General features: G+C 42.2%; 1 protein-coding gene and 1 long non-coding RNA gene across 3 annotated transcripts in view; one reads left to right on the top strand and one right to left on the bottom strand.

Moving 5' to 3' along the window:
* The window catches only part of LOC106999213 (uncharacterized), a 39,830-nt gene extending 27,982 nt beyond the window's left edge, over positions 1–11,848 (top strand). The window contains exon 4 of the long non-coding RNA XR_001445939.3: positions 11,719–11,848. This is a non-coding gene — a long non-coding RNA (uncharacterized LOC106999213). The remainder of the gene's footprint in view (positions 1–11,718) is intronic.
* Positions 1–17,121, bottom strand: part of TRIP4 (thyroid hormone receptor interactor 4) — a 72,152-nt gene that overhangs the window by 21,910 nt on the left and 33,121 nt on the right. For both annotated transcript variants that reach the window (XM_077938090.1, NM_001266220.1), the window contains 2 exons: positions 11,888–12,012; positions 10,095–10,186 (listed from right to left, as the gene is read on the bottom strand). In XM_077938090.1, the coding sequence (XP_077794216.1) occupies positions 10,095–10,186; positions 11,888–12,012 (217 nt within the window). The remainder of the gene's footprint in view (positions 1–10,094; positions 10,187–11,887; positions 12,013–17,121) is intronic.

The raw sequence follows: 17,121 nt of genomic DNA, 5'->3' as shown, positions 1-17,121 counted from the left end.
AATATAAATTTCACTTTCTTCAGGACTTGACTTGTCTTTTCTTTTTTTTTTTTTCAATCTACCATTATGGTATTCCAGGAAGCACTGCTTCTGCAGGACTTGTTTTTTTTTTTGGTTTGTTTTTTTTTTTTTTTGAGACGGAGTCTTGCTCTGTCACCCAGGCTGGAGTGCAGTGGCCGGATCTCAGCTCACTGCAAGTTCCGCCTCCCGGGTTTAGGCCATTCTCCTGCCTCAGCCTCCCGAGTAGCTGGGACTACAGGCGCCCGCCACCTCGCCCGGCTAGTTTTTTGTATTTTTTTTTTTTTTTTGGTAGAGACAGGGTTTCACCATGTTAGCCAGGATGGTCTCGACCTCCTGACCTCGTGATCCGCCTGTCTCGGCCTCCCAAAGTGCTGGGATTACAGGCTTGAGCCACCGCGCCCGGCCTTGTTTTGTTTTTTTTAGAGGCTTCCTTTATATTCCCCCTCCCATCCCACTTCCAGCCATGCAAAGTTAACAGGTCCCTTCCTTCATATATTCCACTATTCATGTGATAATTATTATGGTTGGGTTTTCTTGTCTCAGTTTCATCTAATATACTTAAAGATCTAGAGGGGATGGAATAATGTTGTTAAAACTCTGGATCCTTAGTATTTAACACAGTGCCTGGCACATGACAGATAGTTAATAAATAATTAATGAATGTATGATTATATAATATTCCAAGCAATAATAAATGTTTTTTTTTTTTTTTTTTTTTTTTTTTGAGACAGAGTCTCACTCTGTCGCCCAGGCTGGAGTATAGTGGTGCAATCTGCTCACTGCAAGCTCCGCTTCCCGGGTTCCAGTGATTCTCCTGCCTCAGCCTTCCGAGTAGCTGGGATTATAGGCACCTGCCACCACGCCCGGCAGATTATTTTTTATTTTTTAGTAGAGATGGGGTTTCATCATATTGACCAGGTTGGTCTCGAACTCCTGACCTCATGATCTGCCCGCCATGGCCTCCCAAAGTGCTGGGATTACAGGAGTGAGCCACTGCACCCGGCATCTTTTTTTTTCTTTTTTTTTTTTTGAGATGGGGTCTTACTCTGTCACTCAGGCTGGAGTGCAGTGGTACAATCTGCTCACTGCAACCTCTGCCTCCCCGGCTCAAGGGATCCTCCCACCTCAGTCTCCTTAGTAGTTGGGTTTACAGGTGCATGCCACCATGCCCAGCTAATTTTTGTATTTTTTGTAGAGATGGGATTTCACCATGTTGCCCAGGCTGGTCTTGAACTCCTGGGCTCAAGACCTGCCCACCCGAGCCTCCCAAAGTGCTGGGATTACAGGCGTGAGCCACCATGCCTGGCCAATAATATCTTAAATTGGAAGATAAGTTGCCACTTGGTTTACATGGTAGACTAGATGACAAACCAAGAAATCTTGAACAGATTCCAGCGAGACTACAGCATATTCCTTCTAGATCAAAATAGACCACTTTCTCTAAGCCTTCGTTTACTTAAAGGCAAAATAAAGGCATCATATCAAGTAATTGATTCTACCTACATAAAGCCTCTTGCATCATTGTTCCTGTCTTGCCTAATTCCACTGGCCTTATCCTAGAACAGATTTTTCAAATATCTCTATCCTGGACTACAACTGTCTTCTCACTAGTCTTCCCATCTTCAGAATCTCTCCACTTCATCTTCCACATTTCTGCCAAATTAGTTTTCCCTCAAGCAAGCCTCAGATCATGTTAATGCCTCAAAAAAACCCTTCAAAATACTCTTTCCCATCCCACAACTGACATGCCTATCATTTGATAGATTTGAATGCCTATCATTCAAAAAACTATCTATCATCTGAACAAACCTACCTTTTCATTCTTTTTTTTTTTTTTTTTTTCCTTGAGATGGAGTTTCACTCTTGTTGCCCAGGCTGGAGTGCAATGGCACAATCTCGACTCACCACAACCTCTGCCTCCCAGGTTCAAGTGATTCTCCTGCCTCAGCCTCCTGAGTAGCTGGGATTACAGGCATGCGCCACCATGCCCGGCTAATTTTATATTTTTAGTAAAGATGGGGTTTTTCCATGTTAGTCTGGCTGGTCTCGAACTCTCCACCTCAAGTGATCCGCCTGCCTTGGCCTCCCAAAGTGCTGGGATTACAGGCGTGAGCCACTGTGCCCGGCCCTTTTTAATTTTTTAAATTATTTTTTTGTATTGGGTAGTCCCAGAAACAGATTAGGTTCATAGGGACTGCCCATTTCATTTTTTGTTTGCTGCTTGTTCCTCTATACCAGGGGTGTTCAATCTTTTGGCTTCCCTGGGCCACACTGGAAAAATTGTCCTGGGCCACACATAAAATACACTAATGACGGCTGATAAGCTTAAAAAAAACAAAAAATCACATACAAAAAAAATCTCATCATGTTTTAAGAAAATTTACAAATTTGTGTTTGGTCTCATTCAAAGCCGTCCTGGACCACATGCGTCCCACGGGCCACAGGTTGGAAGAACTTGCTCTATACTCGCACTTTTCTTTCAATGAAGTGGTTTGTCATTATTCTCCATCAAGGCCCATAACTTTTCACCTCTGTGCGTTTGCTCCCATTACTCCTCATCCTTGTAATATGCTTTTCTACCATCTCAGTAGGAACACTTGAACAGCAAAATCATAACTCTACCATTAACTGACATTACATAAGTTATTTTTTATTTATTTACTTTTTTTTGAGATGGAGTCTTGCACTGTTGCCTGGGCTGGAGTGCAATGGTGTGATCTCGGCTCACTGCAACCTCTGCCTCCCAGGTTCATGCAATTCTCCTGCCTCAGCCTCCCAAGTGGCTGGGATTACAGGTGCACATCACCATGCCTGGCTAATTTTTGTATTTTTAGTAGAGATGAGGTTCATTATGTTGACCAGGCTGGTCTCGAACTCCTCACCTCGGGAAATTACACAAGTTATTTAACTCTTTTGACACTTTAGGGATGATATTTCATCCCTAAAGGAGGGGAAATGACACCCTGCTTGGAATTATTGTAAGGATTAGAAAATAGCATAATGAACGTGGCACATAATAACTGATCAAAAAGTGATAGGTTTCATTGCTACCCTTCAAAACTAATTCAAAACCATCTTTTTAAATAAAGTCTTTTGGGATCCTTCCCAGCTAGAAGCAACCTTTCCCTCCTTTATATTTCTCAGAGACAGTCTTTACTTAAGACAGTTAGCTTCACTTTTTATTTTATATTTGGTTTATATACATATCTACCTAGAAGTCTTTCAAACATCTGAGGACAGAATCCACAGCTGATTCATCCTTTTGTTTCCCTTAGTGTCTAGAACAGTGTCTGATTTATAATAGGCACTCAAGTATTTATTTATTTTTATTTATTTTTGAGATGGAGTCTCACTCTATCGCCCAGGCTGGAGTGCAGTGGCGCGATCTCGGCTCACTACAACCTCCAGCTTCCGGGTTCAAGCGATTCTCCTGCCTCAGCCTCCTGAGTAGCTGTGATTATAGACATGTGCCACCACGCCCAGCTAATTTTTTGTATTTTTAGTAGAGACAAGGTTTCACTGTGTTAGCCAGGATGGTCTCGATCTCCTGACCTCGTGATCCGCCAGCCTCGGCCTCCCAAAAGTGTTGGGATTACAGGCGTGAGCCACCGCGCCCACCCTGTCAAAGTTCCAGTCCAGTCTTCAAGAGAATTCCAAAAATACATTCCCTATATCTCAAGTGAGCTGTGATTTTAATGAATTGTCCAGGGTTAAGCTAGTTCTTAGTAACATAACAATTTTTCCTCTTGTTGAGTCTCAGATAACAGCCCTTACGATGAGGGCTGTTATTGGAATATTTTGAGGTCTATATATTGGCAGATTTTCTCAGTACAACAGACAGGACATTTTCACATATTTTAAAAGAGAATTTGTGGACTGCATTTTGAATTCCAGTGCCTGGCTTGAATACTCACTATTAAATCCTTCATTTTCTAACTTCTCACCTCTCAGACTCACAGACAATACACTGGTGATAGAAGCTGATGATTTCCACAAATGAAGTGATACTTGGAATCTTCCTGAAGGTCTATGTTGCTTGGATACTTTTTTTTTTTTTTAATTTTTAAAAATTGTTTACTTTTCTTCTAGCAATTCTCCTAGATCCTGAGGATACTTTTTCTATAAAAAGGAACAAGTAATATTCTCTTCCCTACTGGAAGACTACAAGTCTACTGCTGTCAATTATTGGAAACGGGCACCCAGCAGTATAACTGCTTCAGCATATAATTCCTTGAAGATAGAGTCTTGGCTGTTATAAAAGCTGTAAGATCAAATAGACTAAAGGGTCAGTAAGCTGGCAGGAAAGGAATGGATTCAGTTCAGAAGAAATAGAATAATCAATGACCTTGGAGATTTCAGACAAATCAGATTTTCTATTGAAGGTAGGGATATAAATAGCACAAACACAACACAGACACGTAGAAACAAAAGCTACCAACTCAACTTTTTTTTTGAAAACTTGTTAGGTCTAGAGAACTGTTCAAACCACAGCTGCTAATGGTTATGGATTTGGCAATCAAAATGTCTTTGTTAAAAAAAAAAAGTTTTAACTGCCTTACTATTGAGGTTACAAACCACAGCCTTGATGCATTGTTGCAGTCAACATCCTCCCTGCTGTTTTTGAGAGCTTACATCTGCTGCTGGCAGATAAAATGCTGGCAAACGGCATGGGTTCCTTCCAGGGGAATCACAGGAGAAGCTTTAACGACATGGCTCTCATCTACCTTTTTACCCTGAATTGAACCCATAGCCTTTTCTATATCACTTCTACCTTCTCTAGGCGGATCCTCTGCCATTACTTGGAGGGTTGAGGGTCTAGTGGAATTGTTTCTGGCACAAATTAGTCATGCTGGCCATACTAGTCTTAGAAGATAAAAGGAAGACTAGTTCATGGCTCAGGGGAAAGCACATATTTTTTAAAGCCACTTAACAGTGTAGTGACTTGATTTTAAAACAACCACTAACAAAACCTTTTCAATTTTCTTTTTTTAAGAGGACTAAATGATCACACCATGCCAAAAATAGTGAGAGTTTAGTGTATTTGAACTTATCAAAGAAAGGTCAAGAATGTGAGGTCAGAAGTAAATTACTGAATTTTTTGGGGAAAAGAAAAAGGAACAGCATGTAAAAGTAAAATGTGGTCCAAGTCACACAGGAAGTTAGTTTCAGTTGAAATAAAAATTACTAGATCCACATTAGTTTTCAAAGAAAATGCAATTCAACGGGGTGATAAATGAATATGGAAATACTGAAGGAAGACACAGGTCAAAGGTTAGGAAACCACTTCCTAGATGTTTCTCTCTCAGTGAGCTGACCTATGAGAATAAAGAAAAATCAAGCATACTTAGACTAGCACTTCCTAAACTGTAAATACCATGATACCAGTTCTGTAGTATGTAAATAGGTAGTGCATGTGCGGGTGGGGGATTAATTTATGCTCAAAGTTTTGAGCATAAATTAAACATTAAAGCATGTTATATCCACCTCTTATAGAGTCATAATCCACACTAGCATGTTATGGCCTGTCAGATGTTCTATAGTAAACAGATCTGTTTAATCCAAAGATATTTCCCAAATTTGTGTCTCAGAAATCACCTATGCCATGGAATAGTTTGGTAAATGCTAGTCAAGAGCCATTATTCCTAAACTGTCAACTCATTCATTCAGAAACAAGAATGAGGCTGGTATAACAGATTAGACAACTACATTTTTTTTTTTTTTTTTTTTGACGGAGTCTCGCTCTGTCGCCCAGGCTGGGGTATAGTGGCCGAATCTCAGCTCACTGCAAGCTCTGCCTCCTGGGTTTACGCCATTCTCCTGCCTCAGCCTCCTGAGTAGCTGGGACTATAGGCGCCCGCCACCTCGCCCAGCTAGTTTTTTTGTATTTTTTAGTAGAGATGGGGTTTCACTGTGTTAGCCAGGATGGTTTCGATCTCCTGACCTCGTGATCCGCCCGTCTGGACCTCCCAAAGTGCTGGGATTACAGGTTTGAGCCACCGCACCCGGCAACAACTACATTTTTAAAAAACTTTTATTTATTTATTTATTTTTTTGAGACAGAATGTTGCTCTTGTCACTAAGACTGGAGTGCAGTGGCCCAATCTCGGCTCACTGCCACCTCCGCCTCCCAGGTTCAAGCAATTCTCCTGCCTCAGCCTCCTGAGAATATGTGATTACAGGCTCCTGCCACCACGCCTGGCTAATTTTTGTAGTTTTTTAGTAAAGACAGGGTTTCACCATGTTGGCCAGGCTGGTCTCGAACTCCTGACCTCAAGTGATCCACCTGCATCAGCCTCCCAAAGTGCTGGGATTACAGGCGTGAGCCACTGTGCCCGGCCCGACAACTACATTTCTTACACCACAGAACTCTAGCTCAAACAGAGACAGGTAAATTACAAAGGGTGGTCTTGATATTTTCTAAGAGGCAGCCAAACACCAAAGCTGCTTTTTTCTTTTTTTTTTTTTTTTCAGTCTCTCTAGTAGCTGGGATTACAGGTATGCGCCACCACACCCAGCTAATTTTTGTTTCTTTAGTAGAGACGGGGTTTTGCCATGTTGCCAGGTTGGTCTCGAACTCCTAGCCTCAAGTGATCCACCTGCCTTGGCCTCCCAAAGTGCTGGGATTCTAGGCGTAAGCCACCACACCCAACCCAAAAGCTACAACTTTTAAAATTGATAAACTCTTTACTCAACAAATAAGACAAAAATTGGGCTAATATCAATTCTGAATAAATTAATATGCTACTCTTAAACACAGAAAAGAAACAGTGGAGGCCGGGCACAGTGGCTCACACCTGTAATCCCAGCACTTTGGGAGGTCAATGTGGGTGGATCACCTGAGGGCAGGAGTTCGAGACCAGCCTGACCAACATGGTGAAATCCTGCCTCTACTAAAAATACAAAAAAATTAGCCAGGTATGCTGGTATGTGCCTGTAATCCCAGCTACTGAGGAGGGTGAGGCAAAAGAATCGCTTGATCCTGAGAGGCGGAGGTTGCAGTGAGCCAAGATCGCACCACTGCACTCCAGCCTGGGTGACAGAGTGAGACTCCGTCTCAAAAAAAAAAAAAAAAAAAAAAAAAAGAAACAGTGGAAAAAAGCTCCAGAAAAACCAACCATAGGGAAAATGTGTATGGGATTCCCATGTCTGATGAAGCCTAGTGGCTTCTGGCTTCTGTTATATTTTAATGTTACATATCAGAGACATTCATAAAGAGAGTTACCAGCACCTCTAGCTGGAAACATATGGGAGGATTCCTGCACTTCTACATGCTGTTTGAAGCAACCTCAGGACATGAGACAGAATATAAGTTCAAGGAGAAGCATCATGAAAAAGAGGTATCCTTCGGAAATCAACAAGACTTGTTTTAGATTTCTAATCCCTATAACCTTCATAATATTCCACAGATCAGGATTATAGTTTCCTACCCTTCTCTATACAAATTTGTGGCACAGAGAAGATTGGCTGTCTAGAGATTGAAATCATTTGACCTTGCATCAGGTGGTGGTTTGCTTGATCAATAGATGAGAAAATAAAGCAAGGCCCCTTGCCAAAAACCATCATCCACACTGCCAGATGCTCCTGGGTTCTCTTTTAGAATGCAAATACATATCCCAGGAAGAAAACATAATGCAGTATGTTATACTAAGCTGTTAATGACTGTGAATCTCTAAAACTGTAAAGCCTACACCAGTGTAAGATATTTTTATAGTATTACTTCTAGACTGGGGGAAAAAAGGGAGGGGGGAGGAAGAAAGTAGACATTGAAAAAAATGGGCAAAAGGCTCAGAGGGATAGTGCGGGCACAAGAGTGTGGGGGATAGCCTCCAGGTGTCTATGGTTTTGCCTAGGTCTGGATCAGATACTAAGGGAAGAATAAAAGGCTGGAACTCAAAATTCACACCAAAATGTATGCATTGTACTCACACACATAATCAGAGGAGGCCGAGGAGGTAACTCACAAGGAAATGAAAGACATAAATCTAGAGGGATAACAATTGTTAGTAAAAATCAGTGAGTAGGCTGGCCACAGTGGCTCACACCTATAATCAAAGCACTTTGGGAAGCTTAGGCAGGTGGTTCACTTGAGGCCAGGAGTTCAAGACCAGCTTGGCCAACATGGTGAAACCTTGTCTCTATTAAAAATACAAAAATTAGCTGGGCATGGTGGTGTGTGCCTGTAGTCCAAGCTACTGGGAGCCTGAGGTGGGAGGATCACTGAAGCCCAGGAGGCAGAGGTTGCAGTGAGCCAAGATTGGCACTCCAGCCTGGGCGACAGAGTGAGACCCAGTTTCCAAAAAAAAAAAAATAAATATAAATAAAGAATAAAGAATAGAGAAGGTAAAATGGCTGGGAACAGTAAAGGAAAACAGTAGACAGTAATAACAGTAATGAAAGGTAAGTAAGTCTGAGAAAGAGAATTTGCTGAGAAAAATGAAACCGAAGCTTTTTCTTCAGCACACTGGTGGAAACCCTATTATCTAAAGCAACTGTTCAAAGAACAGGAAAACCATACTGTTTGTGCTTCAAGGATGGACTTTTATTATTTTGGATTTCTGCTAGTTCTGAGTCTAAACTTAAAGGTCCTACATTTCAGGAATTTTCTAATTAAGTTAAAGTCTTTCAGCTCCCTCTGCTGTTCCAAAATGTACTTTAGTTATGTCAGTTCGATCTTTTTTTTTTTTTTTTTTTGAGACAAGAGTCTCACTCTGTCCTCCAGGCCTGAGTGTAGTGTCGTGATCGCGGCTCACTGCAACGTCCGCCTTCCGGGTTCAGGCGATTCTCCTGCCTCAGCCTCCCAAGTAGCTGGGACTATAAGAGCATGCCATCACACGCAGCAAATTTTTTTGTATTTGTAGTAGAGATGGGGTTTGACCGTGTTAGCCAGGATAGTCTTGATCTGACCTCATGATCTGCCCACCTTGGCCTCCCAAAGTGCTGGGATTACAGGCATGAGCCACTGTGCCTGTTCTTTTTCTTTCTTTTTTTTTTTTTTTTTTTTTTTGAGACAGAGTCTTACTCTGTCACTCAGGCTGGAGTGCAGGGGCACAATCTCAGCTCATTGCAACCTCCGCCTCCTGGGTTCAAGCAATTCTCTTGCCTCAGCCTCCTGAGTAGCTGGGATTACAGGCATGCGCCACCACACCAGGCTAATTTTTGTATTTTTAGTAGAAGCGGGTTTCACCATGTTGGCCAGGTTGGTCTGAAACTCCTGACCTCAACTGATCCACCCACCTCGGCCTACCAAAGTGCTGGGATTGCAGGTGTGAGCCACTGCACCCGACCTATCAGTTCAATCTTCAGTGATAAAAATAAAAATATATAAATGCATACATATGTACATTCATAAATAAATACACATACCTCCTCCCAAATATGACACAGTCCTGGCAATCAGAGTCAAATACATTTGCCTATCATGAGTTCAATAGCCTGGACCAAAAGCTCCAGAATTAGCAATAACAGATCCCAGTATTCCCACCCCCCAATCAAAATGATTCAAGGGATAATCAAGGGTTTCTTCAAAAGAAGCAAGGTTTTGGTAAGGGACGAAGACCCTATATACTTGTTAACCGGATTGTGGCAATAGCTTTTTTTTCCCCCCCAGAAGGAATCTCACTTTGTCACCCAGGATGGAGTGCAGTGGCGGGACCTCAGCTCACTGCAACCTCCACCTCCTGGGTTCAAGCTATTCTCCTGCCTCAGCCTTTGGAGTAGCTGGGACTACAGGCGCCCACCACTACGCCCGGCTAAATTTTTGTATTTTTAGTAGAGACGGGGTTTCACCCTGTTACCAGGATGGTCTTGATCTCCTGACCTCGTGATCCGCCTGCCTCGGCCTCCCAAAGTGCTGGAATTACAGGCCTGAGCCACCGGCGCCCAGCCTGGAAATAGCTTTTTATACAGATATTTATATGCACCAAGCTGGGTGTGGTGGCTCACGCCTATACTCCCAGCACTTTTAAGAGGCCAAGGCAGGAGGATCACTTGATGCCAGAAGTTCAACACCAGCCTGGCCAACATGGCAAAACCCTGTCTCTATTTCAAAAAAAAAAAAAGTATTCTTTACTCACCTGCTCCTTAAATTGCTTCTGGGACAAGCAGTCAGTTAGGTCCACACAGCCCAGAAGACAACCTGACGGATAGTCATTAGGAAATTCCACATCTGAATCAGGAATAACAAAAGGAGTGAATAAATTTCCTTCTTTGTGATCTTGGAACTCAGGAATCTGTTTTCAATTCTGAACAAACATTAATAACTTTTTCCATTATCTATTTGTAGACATAAGGTAAACAGTGAGATTTACTTGGCACAACTATTTGCATTTTAGCAAAAAAATCTAGTGAGTGGCTCGCTTAGTGCACTATCCACATGTTAAGCTAGAAAATTTTTCCTTTGCCCTCATACCATCAGGGTTCAAGGACCCCACAAATTCATCCTAAAACAAATCGATTTACTATACGCCATTGGATCAGATTGGAGTTTGGCAGTGATGAGTTTTGGAAGTAAAGTAACGCAGTCACAGGTGACAAGAAAAACAAACAAACAAACATCAAAATGTGGTTAAAACCTTAAGAATGAATGTCTTTAAAACAAGCCAGTCATATTAATTGAAATAGAAGTGTGCTTTCAGGCCAGGCGCAGTGGCTCACACTTGTAACCCCAGCATTTTGGGAGGCCAAGACAGGCGGATCACTTGAGGTCAGGAGTTCAAGACCAGCCTGGCCAACGTGGTGAAACCCTGTCTCTACTAAAAATACAAAAAATTAGCTGGGTGTGGTGGCGGGCGCCTGTGGTCCCAGCTACTTGGAAGGTTGAGGCAGGAGAATCACTTGAACCTGGAAGGCGGAGGTTGCAGTGAGGAGAGATTGTACCACTGCACTCCAGCCTGGATTACAGAACAAGACTCTGTCTCAAAAAAAATAGAAAAGTGCTTTTAAGGAAGCATGAACTTTTTATTCCTAGTGATTCTTTGGGCCTCATTTCTTAAAAACCTTTAAAGATGGTTGTGTAGTTGTCCTTTTATTCTACCCTCAAAACAACTGTATGAGCTGGATAAGAGGAAGGAAAAACAGGATGCCCAAAGGTCAGAAGTCTTTTTAAGGATCCAAAGTTAGTATTCTTGGGGTGATTCCCAAAATACGTTGCTTAAGTCAATCAAGTGGCCGGGCGCGGTGGCTCAAGCCTGTAATCCCAGCACTTTGGGAGGCCGAGACGGGCGGATCACGAGGTCAGGAGTTCGAGACCATCCTGGCTAACATGGTGAAACCCCGTCTCTACTAAAAAATACAAAAAACTAGCCGGGCGAGGTGGTGGGCGCCTGTAGTCCCGGCTACTTGGGAGGCTGAGGCAGGAGAATGGCGTAAAAACCCGGGAGGCGGAGCTTGCAGTGAGCTGAGATCCGGCCACTGCACTCCACCCTGGGCGACATAGCGAGACTCCGTCTCAAAAAAAAAAAAAAAAAAAAAAGTCAATCAAGTTTGATGTGTCCAAATCCAATAGTAGGTGTCTATTTAGGCCACTCTCAATGAAAATTCCTATTTGTGGTTGTTCTTCCCAATGTAAGGATCTCAGAGTTTACAGTAGTCATTTTAACTTTAGAGTAAAGAAGATGTTGATTTTCTCAGATAAAAAAATTAAAACTAGTTGATTTCTTGTGTTGGAAATTGATATTTTTATTTGCACTGTTCTGACAGATTAATGCTTTGAACGCTGTCAATGATTTTACCACTAAACAAACATATACAAAGATTAAAAGTCTCTTTTAACAAAGAAAAAGCCAAAGAAAGAAGGAAGTGAAAGAAGATGAACGTCAATGACTTCTCTCCACAAAGTAAAAGTGAAAGAAGAACACACGGCTCTTACCTTTCCCACGAAGAAGACGATATGTAGCCTGGAGTTCTGAGACTTCTTGAGGGGAGGGTTTTTTAGCTGTGGCTGCTATCCAAAGTCGTCCTCTGTGGGGGGTGTACCAGGATCTGCCCTCCACCCTTAAACAAATAAAAATTTAGTGGAAAGGATCTAAATTCTAGTTTCCTGGAATATCCCATAATATATAACAAATCCTATAGCAGATTATCCAGTTAAACCAAGAGGTCTATAGATGATGTCTTACCAAGAGGAATATCTTTTGTCAAAAACACTTTCCTCTGACAATACCTTTCGCTTGAGGATAAACTCTGTCCACTAATTTCTCCTCCATCAGAATAGCGACAAGTCATCTCTCTCAACTCCTGACTGCTTTTCACCTGATCCCTACAACTCAGATTTGGAGCCCTCACCAGTCTTGGTGCTTCTACAATACAAATCCTATATTTTCAAGGCATATAGTCATATCAGAGATATGGAAATCCTTGCCCTTGAGTCAAAGGCTAACCTTTCCCTAGAAGATTAGTTGATTTGTTCTCCAACCTGATGGAAAAATCCTCACCTACACATAACTCCCAAGAATGTAACTTTTTCTTTATTATTTAAAATAATTTTAGTAAATAAAAATGCTTATCTTTACTCTTTCAGTTAGAACCACACCCATTTCCTTTTTTTTTTTTTTTTGAGACGGAGTCTCGCTCTGTCGCCAGGCTGGAGAGCAGTGGCGCGACTTCGGCTCACTGCAACCTCCACCTCCCGGGTTCAAGTGATTCTCCTGCCTTAGCCTCCTGACTAGCTGGGACTATAGGCACCCGCCACCACGCCCAGCTAATTTTTTTATTTTCAGTAGAGACGGGATTTCACCATGTTGGTCAGGATGGTCTCGATCTCTTGACCTCGTGATCTGCCTACGTTAGCCTCCCAAAGTGCTGGGATTACAGGCGTGAGCCACCGCACCCGGCCCGATTTGCATTTTTAAATTGTATTCAGGGTTTTCTTTGTGGATTATTAAACAACTTGTGAAACAGTTTGAAAGAACCTGTAAGGAGAATAACAGAATGCATTCAGGAGAACTTAATTGCTAATTGCTACTTTCCAAGGTGTTACAAAAAGATGTTTCTCTTTCCCCTCCCATCAAATTAAATAAAGTACCTTGATAATATATCCCTCTTATCCCATTCTTATAATGGAAAATGGGGTTATGAATTTTTCATATCCTTGGTTTCCCAACATAGATAAATTGGAAGAGTGCCAGGCACATAGTAGGTGCACGATATTGGAAATGGACCAATGTATATTTTCCCTCTAGGCCAAATAACCTGAAGAATTACTGGGAAAATGGTCCCACAAATGTGGCAAATCCACCTCCCTTATTTCTGTGGGATTAAAATAAAGTGACTGTGCACTAGAGGCTGCTCATTCTGTTCGCTTCTGTGAGAAAATTTGAATAACAGATCCAAATAGGATGAGAGAAATGTAAACACTCTGATTCCCTTAGCAGAAGGCAAGTTGTTTAGTTTTCTACTTTGGAAAAGCAAGACACCTAAATTGCAGAAAACTCTATGAGAAGAACAGACATCTAAGGGTTTGATCATCCTGAAGCAGAAGCGGATTCCCATGCACTTGTTCTAATGGCATTTACAGACATGAACTATGAAACAATTAAGAGCCAAAGCAAGAAAACCTGACCTTCAAGAGGGGAGATAAGGTGTAGTGCACCTTAACAATATAGAGAAATGGCATCTAATAGTGAAACTACCAAAGTAGAAATTATTATGCCTAAATGCTGATTATCATTTGTCTTTAAGGAAAGTAGAGAAATGTCTGCAGCCTGAACAGTAGAGAGGAAAGAGCACTCTGAAAACCAGAACTCTAGTTCCATTTCTGTCATTAACTAGCTTCATATTTCAGGGCAATCTATTTTACCTTTGCCTGCTTCAGTATCCTCATTTGTCAAAGACTATAATAATACTGGCCTAATCTATAGTCATATCTTGCTTAACAATGGGAATATGTCCTAAGAAATGTGTCTTTAGGCAATTTCATCAGCTGAACTTACACAAACCTAGATGGTATAACCTACTACACACCAAGGCTATGGTATAGCCTCTTTTTTTTTTTTTTTTTTTTTTTTTGAGACCGAGTCTCACTCTGTCGCCCAGACAATCTAGGCTCACTGCAGCCTCCACCTCCTGGGTTCAAGCAATTCTCCTGCCTCAGCCTCCCGAGTAGCTAGAATTACAGGCACACGCCACCACGCCCAGCTAATTTTTGTATTTTTGGTAGAAATGGGGTTTTGCCATGTTGGCTAGGATGGTCTTGAACTCCTGAACTCAGGTGATCTACCCACCTTGGCCTCCCAAAGTGCTGGGATTATAGGCGTGAGCCACCGTGTCTGGCAGCCTCTTGTTCTTAAGTTACAAACTTGTACAGCATGTTACTGTACAGAATACTGTAGGCAACTGGAACACAGTGGTAACTATTTGTATATGTAAATACATCTAGACATAGAAAAGGTACAGTAAAGGCTGAGCACGGTGGCTCATGCCTGTAATCCCAACACTTTAGGAGGTGGAGGCAGGTGGATCACTTGAGATCAGGAGTTTGAGACCAGCCTGGCCAACAGGGCAAAACCCCATCTCTACTAAAAATACAAAAATTAGCCAGGTGTGGTGGTGCACGTCTGTAATCCCAGCTACTCGAGAGAATGAGGCAGGAGAATGCTTGAACCTGGAAGGCAGAGGTTGCAGCAAGCCAAGATCACGCCACTGCACTCCAACCTGGGCAACAGAGCAATATCCTATCTAAAAAAAAAAAAAGAAAAGAAAAGAAAGAAAAGAAAAGAAAAGGAGGTACCGTAAAAAAATAAGGGATTATAATTTTTTTTTTCAGCTGGAGTCCTCCTCTGTCACCCAGGCTGGAGTGCAATGGCGCAATCTTGGCTCACTGCAACCTGCACCTCCCAGGTTCAAGAAATTCTGATGCCTCAGCCTCCCGAGCAGCTGGGATTACAGGCATGCACCACTATGCCTGGCTAATTTTTATATTTTTAGTAAAAAAGGGGTTTCACCATGACCTTGTGATTCGCCTGCCTCGGCCTCCCAAAATGCTGGAATTACAGGCGTGAGCCACCATGACCAGCCAGTATTATAATCTTATGGGACCACTGTTGCACATGTGTTCCATTACTGATTGAAAAGTTGTTATGCAGCACATGACTATATTTCACAGAGCTACTGCTTTGAAAACTAAAATCCTATTTAAATACAAGGTATTTTTACTGTTATGAGTTGGGACATTGCCAGGCATATAAAATTCTAATTGAAAAAAGTAAGAAATGGCCTGGCACAGTGGCTCACGCCTGTAATCCCAGAACTTTGGGAGGCTGAGGTGGGCAGATCACGAGATCAGGAGATCCGAGACCATCCTGGGTAACACGATGAAACCCCGTCTCTACTAAAAATACAAAAAAAAAAAAAAATTTGCTGGGTGTGGTGGCGGGCACCCATAGTCCCAGCTACTCAGGAGGCTGAGGCAGGAGAATGGTGTGAACCTGGGAGGTGAAGCTTGCAGCGAGCCGAGATCGCGCCACTGCACTCCAGCCAGGGTGACAGAGCGAGACTCCATCTAAAAAAAAGAAAAGAAATAAGAAGGGAAAGAAATATGTTGTAATAAGTGAAAGAAAAAAAACACAAACATATATATCATACTCTCATCATTTAACAATTTACACAAGAAAAATAGAAACAGCCTGGCGCAGTGGCTCACGCCTGTAATCCCAGCACTTTGGGAGGCTGAGGCAGTCAGATCACCTGAGTTTGGGAGTTTGAGACCAGCCTGACCAACATGGAGAAACCTCATCTCTACTAAAAATACAAAATTTGCCGGGCATGGTGGCGCATGCGTGTAATCCCAGCTACTCAGGAGGCTGAGGCAGGAGAATGACTTGAACCCAGGAGGTAGAAGTTGCAGTGAGCTGATACCACACCATTGCACTACAGCCTGGAAAACAAGAGTGAAACTTGGTCTCAAAAAAAAAAAAAGAAACCAGGCACAGTGGCTTACACCTGTAATCCCAGCACTTTGGGAGGCCAAGGTGGGCGGATCACGGTATCAGGAGTTCGAGACCAGCCTGGCCAACATGGTGAAACCCCATCTCTACTAAAAATACAAAAATTAACCAGGCGTGGTGGCAGGCACCTGTAATCCCAGCTACTTGGGAGGCTGAGGCGGGAGAATTGCTTGAACCTGGGAGGCGGAGGTTGCAGTGCGCCGATATCGGACCACTGCACTCCAGCCTGGGCGACAGAACAAGACTCCGTCTCAAAAAATAAATAAATAAATAAAATAAAAACAGAAACACTCCAAAATGCTAATAACAGCAGTTTCTTGGTGTGGGACTACAGGTAATCTTTCTTTTTCTAGCTACTTTTCTGTGCTTTACAGTTTTCCATTTACATGTATAATAAAAGCCAAGAAAAACACTTTTTAAAAACTGAATTAAGAAAAAAACATGCCGGGCGTGGTGGCTCATGCCTGTAATCCCAGCACTTTGGAAGGCCAAGGCAGGCGGATCACGAGGTCAGGAGATCAAGACCATCCTGGCTAACACAGTGAAACCCTGTCTCTACTAAAAATACAAAAAATCATCCGGGCGTGGTGCTGGGTGCCTGTAGTGCCAGTTACCTGGGAGGCTGAGGCAGGAGAATGGCGTGAACCTGGGAGGCAGAGGTTGCAATGAGCTGAGACCACGCCACTGCACTCCAGCCTGGGCGACAGAGTGAGACTCCATCTCAAATAAAAAAAGGAAAAAACACAAGACACCACGGAATAGTAAGCTATTAAATATTATCATCAGTAACAGGTGTAACTCAGCTCTATAATACCTCTACTTACCTCAATTTCCCCTACTTTTGTAGAAAAGGATTTTGTGATAAAACAGTTTCTCAATATTATTAGCCAGATTAATAGTTAGATATATGGACAGGAAAATAAAATCAGTTATGCTGGTATCTTAATAAGTAAATAGGCATCAAAACTATGTTTCAAATAGGATCAAATTATTAAGGTTGCTGAGTAGTATATTACAAAGACAAAACCAAGAGAAGGTTTTTCAATAGATTTCCCTCCAAAGATGAAAAAATTAGTCTTCTTTGTTATGACTTGGTTTCTTACCATTTTTAAGCTCAGTTTGTTTTTTAAGCTAATCAGTACAAAAACTAACACTATAT

Source organism: Macaca mulatta, chromosome 7 (assembly GCF_049350105.2).
Source record: "Macaca mulatta isolate MMU2019108-1 chromosome 7, T2T-MMU8v2.0, whole genome shotgun sequence".
In the NCBI taxonomy this organism is placed as follows: domain Eukaryota; kingdom Metazoa; phylum Chordata; class Mammalia; order Primates; family Cercopithecidae; genus Macaca; species Macaca mulatta.
Note: the sequence above shows the minus strand (reverse complement) of the source record. Positions and strands in the feature narration are given on the sequence as shown.